General features: G+C 43.2%; 1 protein-coding gene across 5 annotated transcripts in view; it reads right to left on the bottom strand.

Moving 5' to 3' along the window:
* The window catches only part of PATJ (PATJ crumbs cell polarity complex component), a 292,499-nt gene that overhangs the window by 183,430 nt on the left and 99,131 nt on the right, over positions 1-9,938 (bottom strand). For 4 of the 5 annotated variants that reach the window (XM_056532909.1, XM_056532907.1, XM_056532910.1 and 1 more), the window contains exon 19: positions 3,235-3,444. The exons of the other annotated variant lie outside the window; for it this stretch is intronic. In XM_056532909.1, coding sequence (XP_056388884.1) covers positions 3,235-3,444 — 210 coding nt within the window. The remainder of the gene's footprint in view (positions 1-3,234; positions 3,445-9,938) is intronic. 5 annotated transcript variants of the gene reach the window in all.

Genomic DNA, 9,938 nt, shown 5'->3' on the forward strand with positions numbered 1-9,938 from the left:
TCACACTACGTCATTCCGCTTCGAAATTCCACTTGAATTCCAATGCAGCAGAACCCCATTGCTGTCAATAGGATTACGCTGCACAGTGCGGAATTTACCACGGTAGAGTTTCCGCAGCCGAAATAATTATTTCGTTATTCTTTCGGCGGAATTTGCCTGGAATACATAGACGGCAATGTACGCGTGGTCCTAGTACCGACTGATTCAATCGGCGCTGGTCGCACTCGGAATTTCTGGCTGGAATTTTCCAGGCCAGAGATTCCGCACTGTGAACCTAGCTCAGTGTTTCCCAACCAGTGTGCCTCCAGCTGTTGCAAAACTGCAACTCCCAGCATGCCCGGACAGCCTTTGGCTGTCCGGGCATGCTGGGAGTTGTAGTTTTGCAACAGCTGGAGGCACCCTGGTTGGGAAACACTGACCTAGCTATAAAGTATACCTGTCAGACAGATCGCTAGAAGAAGTGTGGGGAGAAGCTGCAGCTTATTTATCAACTGGAATGCACCTGCAAATGTTGCGCAATTTTTTTATTTTGCGCATTGACTAGTGCTGAAATTATCTAATTCTGCGCTATTTCCTAATTTTTCTTGTTCTGCAAAACAGCTCCTAGGGGGATTGGTAAGCAAAGCAAATCATTTCAGTACTTATGAGCTTCTGAAGTTAAGGTTGTTCTTTTCTGTCTAAGTGCTCTCTGATGACACCTGTCTTGGGAAACGCCCAGTTTAGAAGCAAATCCCCATAGCAAACCTCTTCTAAACTGGGCAGTTCCTGAGACAGGTGTCATCAGAGAGCACTTAGACAGAAAAGAACAACCTTAACTTCAGAAGCTCATACGTACTGAAAGGATTAAGATTTTTTAATAGAAGTAATTTACAAATCTGTTTAACTTTCTGGAGCCAGTTGAGATATATATATATATATATATATATATATCTATATATAAAAAGGTTTTTCCTGGATAACCCCTTTAACATCATTTGTGTGCAGCAAAATATAAAAACATTTTGTGCAAAAAATCTGCGCTAATACTAAATCCCCCCTCTGAACACTGAGACCCTGACTGATCAAGACTTTTGATATGTCCCCCCAAAATGTCAAAATTTTTATTTTTTTTTTTTTTTTCCCCTCCATGACTGTTTCCACTCAAGGGTCTATTCACACGTACAGTATCCTGCGCATATTGTACGCGCAGGATCTGAAGCGGCGTTTGGTTATTTACTTTACATTAAAATCTGCAGCATCAAATTTGCGCAGGATACTGTACGCGTGAACAGATCCTAAATTGATTAAAACCTGTCCTGAAAACCTGTGCATGTGACGGGCACACACATGCACGCTCCTGTGTGTCACATGACCAGGACAGGTTTTCATCAATTTAGGATCTGTTCACGCGTACAGTATCCTGCGCATATTTGATGCTGCAGATTTTAAAGGGGTACTCCTGTGGAAAACTTTTTTTTTTTTTTTTTTTTTTTTTTAAATCGTGGTGCCAGAAAGTTAAATAGATTTGTAAATTACTTCTATTAAAAAATCTTAATCCTTCCAGTACTTATTAGCGGCTGTATACTACAGAGGAAATGCTTTTCTATTTGGATTTCTCTTCTGTCACGACCACAGTGCTCTCTGCTGACCTCTGCTGTCCATTTTAGGAACTGTCCAGAGCAGCATATGTTTGCTATGAGGATTTTCTCCTGCTCTGGACAGTTCCTAAAATGGACAGCAGAGGTCAGCAGAGAGCACTGTGGTCGTGACAGAAGAGAAATCCAAATAGAAAAGCATTTCCTCTGTAGTATACATCCGCTAATAAGTACTGGAAGGATTAAGATTTTGTAATAGAAGTAATTTACAAATCTGTTTAACTTTCTGGCACCACGATTTAAAAATAAAAAATAAAGTTTTCCACGGGAGTACCCCTTTAAAATCTGCAGCATCAAATATGCGCAGGATACTGTACGCATGAACAGATCCTAAATGGATAAAAACCTGTCCTGGTCATGTGACACACAGGAGCATCCATGTGTGTGCCCGTCACATGCACAGGTTTTCAGGACAGGTTTAAATTAATTTAGGATCTGTTCAGGCGTACAGTATCCTGCGCATATTTGATGCTGCAGATTTTAATGGCACCAGTTGATTTAAAAGAAAACGTTTTCCACGGGCATACCCCTTTAATGTAAAGTAAATGACTGAATGCCGTTTCAGGACAGATATTTATTCACTGGAAGTAAACAGAGAAAGTTTCTGTTGAATGACAGCAAGCAGAGATCTTGAAATAGAACGGAATTAAAGGGGTATTTCAGGCCAAAACATTTTTATATATATATATATATATATATATATATATATATATATATCTCAACTGGCTCCGGAAAGTTAAACAGATTTGCAAATTACTTCTATTAAAAAATCTTAATCCTTCCAATAGTTATTAGCTTCTGAAGTTGAGTTGTTGTTTTCTGTCTAACTGCTCTCTGATGACTCACGTCCCGGGAGCTGTCCAGCTCCTATGGGGATATTTTCCCATCATGCACAGCTCCCGGGACGTGACATCATCATTGAGCAGTTAGACAGAAAACTTCAGAAGCTAATAACTATTGGAAGGATTAAGATTTTTTAATAGAAGTAATTTACAAATCTGTTTAACTTTCCGGAGCCAGTTGATATATACATACATATATATATATATATATATATATATATATATATATATACACACACACACACACATATATATATATACACACACATATACATATATATATATATATATATATATATATATATATATATAAGGTTTTGCCTGGAATACCCCTTTAATTCAATTTTCTTTTTAATTTTATTATTATTTTTTTTTTATTACTTTTCATGATACAAACAATAATTCTTTTTTTCTCTGTTTTGGCCGAATATAGAATAAACCCCTTTAAATCTGGAAACATTGATCGCTTTGGAATAACCGATCGTAATAAAAAGCTGCAGGAAATGAGGGGGATTTGGGCATCTGGTTGGATTTGGCTTCTCTCCCCGCGCGTCACCTTATTTGTGGCTTAGGAGAGAAGAATCCTGCCATGTCCAGATTATCAGGAAGCCAAATGATCATTATGTTAATGTTGATATTTGGTGGACGTGACAGATTAGACGCGGATTTCATGGCCCCCGATGGAATCACAACTCATTGCACCGGGCCGGGGGCGGTGGGGGGGGGGGGGGGGGGGGTGGGGGGGGGTCAGATCTTACCACCAATGGTTTGCAAATGCCAATGCGGACTCTTCCCGGCGGCACAGATGTTAATATTTGCACAGCCTCTTCCAGCGAAGCATTGTCCATAAAACTGTCATTTACAAAGACCAAGCGGTCACCGGGCAGAAGCTCTCCGCTCTCCTCAGCTACACCACCTGCTAGCAGAGACTGAACCACAATCACCGTCCGTGCCGGATCTAAGGGATCCTGAAGATGGAGCCAAAAGCCAAAATAGTCAGAGGGACCCAACAAGGGTTCACGGCGTCATAGACATAAGAGGGCCGCTGCCGTAACACCAGGGGAGGACCCCCAGACTGAAGCAGAGAAGTACAGAACAGATGTAAAGAGCAAGGTTTCCCAACCAGGGTGCCTCCAGCTGTTGCTAAACTACAACTCCCAGCATGCCCAGACAGCCGTTGGCTGTCCGGGCATGCTGGGAGTTGTAGTTTTGCAACTGCTGGGAGTAGTTGTAGTTTTTCCAGTTGGAAAACACTGACATATAGGAAGGCAACAAAGCAGAGAGTATAGAAGTGCATAGAACCAGGGTGCCTCCAGCTGTTGCAAGACTACAACACCTAGCATACTCAGCCAGCCTTTGGCCAGTGTATACTAACCAGGGCGCCTCCAGCTGTTGCAAGACTACAATTTCCAGCATGCACGGACAGCCGTTGACTGTCTGGGGATGCTGGGAGTTGTAGTTCTGCAACAGCCGGAGGCACACCGGTTGGAAAACACTGACATATAGGAAGGCAACAAAGCAGAGAGTATAGAAGTGCATAGAACCAGGGTGCCTCCAGCTGTTGCAAGACTACAACACCTAGCATGCTCAGACAGCCTTTGGTCAGTGTATACTAACCAGGGTGCCTCCAGCCGTTGCAAAACTACAACCTCCAGCATGCTCAGACAGCCTTTAGCTAGTTTTTTCCAACCAGGGTGTCTCCAGCTGTTGCAAAACTACAACTCCCAGCAGCCTTTGGCTGAACGGGCATGCTGGGAGTTGTAGTTTTGCAACAGATGGGCACACGGGTTAGAGAATACTGATAAAGAGAAAAGGCGAATAGCAGCGAGCATAAAAGTGCAATAGAGACACATACATCAGTGTTTCCCAACCAGCGTGTCTCCAGCTGTTGCAAAAAATACAACTCCGAGCATGCTGGGAGCTGAAGTTTTGCAACAGCTGGAGGCACGCCCATTGGGAAACATTGACATAGAGAAAAGCAACAAAGCAGCAGCAGGCAAGACTACAACTCCCAGCAGCCTTTGGCTGAACGGGCATGCTGGGAGTTGTAGTTTTGCAACAGCTGGGGGCACACGGTTAGAGAATACTGATAAAGAGAAAGGCAAACAGCAGTAAGCATAAGTGTGCAATAAAGATACATCAGTATTTACAAACCAGCGTGTCTCCAGCTGTTGCAAAAAATACAACTCAGAGCATGCTGGGAGTTGTAGTTTTTTAACAGCTGGAGGCACACTGGTTGGAAAACTCTGATATACTGTAGAGCAAGGAAACAAAGCAGAGAGCAAAGATGTGATCCACAGATAAGTGTCCCCCAACCAGGGTGCCTCCAGCTATTGCAAAAAATACAACTCTGAGCATGCTGGGAGCTGAAGTTTTGCAACAGCTGGAGGCACGACAATTGGGAAACATTGACATAGAGGAAAGCAACAAAGCAGCCTTAGGTCTCCTGCACATACAGAATGCAGCACACAGGAAGAGGTATAGAAAAAACAGTCAAATTCCATTAATCCGGCATTACAATATCTGGATTATTAGATGATCTTAGAAAAGAATACAAAGATTTTGGAAGGGGAAGGGGGGGGGGGGGTAAACATTTAGGAATGAAGCTCTAAATTTAATGTAGGATTAACAGAAATTTTGAACTATTGAATGCCGGATTAAAATTTGCTTTAGTGAACGTCATACAATAAAATGAAAATAAATAAATAATATAAATAAAATAAAAAATTATTAATTAAACTATAAGATACAATTACGAGTTTACTGATAAACTTTTATTTTCAGGGCTTTGTACCCTGTTTAGTTTATTTTTTGTTTACATTTTTTGTTTTTTATTTTTTGTTTACATTTTTTTCTAAATCAACTGGTGCCAGAAAGTTAAACAGATTTGTGAATGACTTCTATTTAAAAATCCTTCCAGTACTTATCAGCTGCTGTATACTCCACAGGAAGTTTTTTTCTTTTTGAATTTCCTTTCTGTCTGACCACAGCGCTCTCTGCTGACACCTCTGTCCATTTTAGGAACTGTCCAGAGTAGAAGCAAATCCCCAGAGCAAACCTCTCAGCAGAGAGCACTGTGGTCAGAGAGAAAGGGAATTCAAAAAGAAAAGAGCTTCCTGTGGATGATGCAGCAGCTGATAAGTACTGAAAGGATTAAGATTTTTAATTGAAGTAATTTACAAATCTATTTAAAGGGGTATTCCAGGCAAAAACTTTTTTTTTATATATCAACTGGCTCTGGAAAGTTAAACAGATTTGTAAATTACTTCTATTAAAAAATCTTAATCCTTCCAATAGTTATTAGCTTCTGAAGTTTTCTGTATAACTGCTCAATGATGATGTCACGTCCCGGGAGCTGTGCATGATGGGAAAATATCCCCATAGGAACTGCACACGTGAGTCATCAGAAAGCAGTTAGACAGAAAACAGCAACTCAACTTCAGAAGCTAATAACTATTGGAAGGATTAAGATTTTTTTAATAGAAGTAATTTACAAATCTGTTTAACTTTCCAGAGCCAGTTGATATATAAAAAAAAGTTTTGGCCTGGAATACCCCTTTAACTTCCTGGCACCAGTTGATTTTTGAAAAAAATATGTTTTCCAGTGGAGTACCCCTTTAAATAAGTAGATAGAAGGCTGGAAACCCAGGCAGACCTGATGCCCCACATGGTTTAGGACAGTGTTTCCCGGCCAGGGTGCCTCCAGCTGTTGCAAAAGCTGTTGCTGTTTGTTATCCGGGCATGCCAAGAGTTGTAGTTTTGCAACAGCTGAAGGCACACTGGTTAGGAAACATTGCCCTGAGGATGTCAGGACTTGCTGGGAGTTGTAGTTTTTCAACAGCTGGAGGCACACTGGATGGGAAACACTGAAATACGATGTTTGATGACCTTGTCATAGATCATCACACAACTCAGTGTTTCCCAACCAGAGTGCCTCCAGCTGTTGCAAAACTACAACTCCCAGCATGCCCGGACAGCCTTCGGCTGTCCGGGCATGCTGGGAGTTGTAGTTTTGCAACAGCTGGAGGCACCCTGGTTGAGAAACAGTGTCCCACAAGGTCAGCACAGAGTATTTCAGGGGAGAAGTGCACTGATCCTGAAGGACAGCACAGGCTGACGGTTAGGTTGCGTTCATACGGCCGTCTAGACCCGTCCCGTTGTTCTCTCGTCAAAAATAAAAACGGACTTTAAAAAAATGTTTTGACAATAACGGATAAAAATGGATGTTATCCGTTTGGATCCATTATTGTTCAATTAATAAACAAAAAAAATATTTTTTTTGTTCTGAGCATGCTCAGAAGTAAAAACGAATGAAAAAAACAGATTGAAAAAACGGATGCAAACGGATGACATTAAAGGCTCATCAGTTTTCCATAGACTTCAATGTTAAATTTACCGTATCCGGTTTTTTTGACGGAAGAAAAAATACTGCATGTGCCGTTTTTTCTGCCGTCAGAAAAACGGAAATGAGCGCAGACGGGTACAAACGGATGTAAACGGATTGTGAAAAAATCATACTGACATGAATGGGATTTTTTTTTTAACCGTTTTTAATCCGTTTACAGCGTGCAAGAACGGAAGCGAAACGGGGAGAAAAAAAAAAACGGGGACAGACGGCCGTGTGAACGCACTTTTATATAGAGGGGATGGAGCATCGTACTTAGCAGTACAGAGTATTTCAGGGGAGATCATGATCAGCAAAAATCGATTTTCCATCAGCAGAATCCAGTGTTTCCAACCAAAGGCAGTCCGGGCATGCTGGGAGTTGTAGTTTTGCAACAGCTGGAGGCACGCTGGTTGGGAAACACTGCTCCAGAACAATGAAGATTTGAATGCCATTCATGATCCAAAAACGGTGCCAGGTTTGATGGGCACTGTAATGGGAACCAAAAGGGTTTTCACCCCCACCATCTAATGCCTTCGGCTGTCCGGGCATGCTGGGAGTTGTACTTTTGCAACAGCTGGAGGCACGCCGGTTGGGAAACACCGCTCCAGAACAATCCCATTCATGTTCCAAGTACGATGCAAGATTGATGGGCACTGCACTGGGCACCATCAGGGTAGTAACCCCACATCTTGCGCCTTTGACTGTACGGGCATGCTGGGAGTTGTAGTTTTGCAACAGGAGCACTGGTCACCGAGGGTTTTAGAACACTCCCAAAGACACTATCCAAAGTAGACTCCCCCTATAAAGGGCTACTCCAGTGGGAAAAATGATTGAACTGGTGCCAGAAAGTTAAACAGATTTGTAAATCACTTCTATTAAAAAATCTTAATCCTTCCAGTACTTTTTAGGGGCTGTATACTAAAGATAAATCCCAAAAAGAAATGCATCTCCTCTGATGTCATGACCACAGTGCTCTCTGCTGACCTCTGCTGTCCATTTTAGGAACTGTCCAGAGGAGCATATGTTTGCTATGGGGATTTTCTGTTCCTAAAATGGACAGCAGAGGTCAGCAGAGAGCACTGTGGTCAGGACATCAGAGGAAATGCATTTCTTTTGGGGATTTCTCTTTAGTATACAGCCCCTAAAAAGTACTGGAAGGATTAAGATTTTTTTTTAATAGAAGTGATTTACAAATCTGTTTAACTTTCTGGCGCCAGTTGATTTAAAAAAAAAGTTTTCCACGGGAGTACCCCTTTAAGTAGTCATCCTAACATCTCCTTTCCATTCCCAACTTGACCAAGCCTCGTAAATTCCACTTGACGGGTTTCTCTTTGCTTACTCTTCAGCAGCGACGTGCTCGAAACGGCTTCCACCGGAGACAAGTGGATTTACGCCGGTGACAACGTCCGTGTCAAGGGCGTTCGGAAGATTCCGCACCGTCGCGGCGCGTTCCCCGCAGGGCTGAAACTTTTTGCGAAAAACTCCAATCGCCCATCAGTCAATTTGAATTAGCATTCATTAGGCCAAGATAAAACCGCGTTTTTTTTTTTTTCCAACCGTTAACGATAACTCCCCATGATAAGGGACTGCGGTACTTTATACGGCACGCGGCCCTTTTCATCTACTCAATGATCATCATAGCAAAATGGGGGGGGGGGGGGGGGAGGGGGGGGGGTATAGGAGATATAACCCTGAAAATGTGCTGCTGCGCCTATTTTGCAGCTTAAACAGACGTTCCTTGGAGTAGACTGAATTGATCCATTAGGTTGATGGAAAACTTAAGCACATTTGCTGACTCAGGAGAACTTCAGAATATTCTCCCAGCGAAGATATATGTGTATTGGCCAAGAGAGGGCAGTAACGATCAATAATTCCCAACAAATGCAGTTACAGCAGTCGTCACTTTTGTGATGCGCGCAGCACAAACTGCTGAAGGACACACTTTTTTTTTTTTTTTTTTTAAAGAACGCGGTAACTCGCCGGGTAACAAAGCCACCGCCAAAAAGACGAAATTGTGGGTGCAAAGATATAGGGTGACCGCAAGAGGAGTTAAATTAAGAATCCATTCCTATATTTATTTGTCTAGGTCAGATAAGACAGTATTTACCAACCAGGGTGCCTCCAGCTGTTGCAAAACTACAACTCCCAGCATGCCCGGACAGCCGTTGGCTGTCCGGGCATGCTGGGAGTTGTAGTTTTGCAACAGCTGGAGACACACTGGTTGGGAAACACTGGCCTAAGGATGTGCGGGCATGCTGGGAGTTGTTTTGCAACAGCTGGAGGCACCCTGGTTGGGAAACAAAGGCCTAAGGGTGTCCGAGCATGCTGGGAGTTGTAGTTTTGCAACAGCTGGAGGCACACTGGTTGGGAAACACTGGCCTAAGGATGCCCAGGCATGCTGGGAGTTTTAGTTTTGCAACAGCTGGAGGCACCCTGGTTGGGAAACAAAGGCCTAAGTGTGTCTGGGCATGCTGGGAGGAATTGTAGTTTTGCAACAGCTGGAGGCACCCTGTTTGCGAAACACTGGCCTAAGGATGTGCAGGCATGCTGGAAGTTGTAGTTTTGCAACAGCTGGAGACACACTGGTTGGGAAATAAAGGACTAAGGGTGTCCGGGCATGCTGGGAGTTGTAGTTTTGCAACAGCTGGAGGCACACTGGTTGGGAAACACTGGCCTAAGGATGCCCAGGCATGCTGGGAGTTTTAGTTTTGCAACAGCTGGAGGCACCCTGGTTGGGAAACAAAGGCCTAAGTGTGTCTGGGCATGCTGGGAGGAATTGTAGTTTTGCAACAGCTGGAGGCACCCTGTTTGCGAAACACTGGCCTAAGGATGTGCAGGCATGCTGGAAGTTGTAGTTTTGCAACAGCTGGAGACACACTGGTTGGGAAATAAAGGACTAAGGGTGTCCGGGCATGCTGGGAGTTGTAGTTTTGCAACAGCTGGAGGCAGCCTGGTTGGGAAACACTGGCCTAAGGATGCCCAGGCAGTTACAGCAGTCGTCACTTTTGTGATGCGCGCAGCACAAACTGCTGAAGGACACACTTTTTTTTTTTTTTAAAGAACGCGGTAACTCGC

The sequence above is a fragment of the Hyla sarda genome, chromosome 7, assembly GCF_029499605.1.
Source record: "Hyla sarda isolate aHylSar1 chromosome 7, aHylSar1.hap1, whole genome shotgun sequence".
Classification (NCBI taxonomy): Eukaryota; Metazoa; Chordata; class Amphibia; order Anura; family Hylidae; genus Hyla; species Hyla sarda.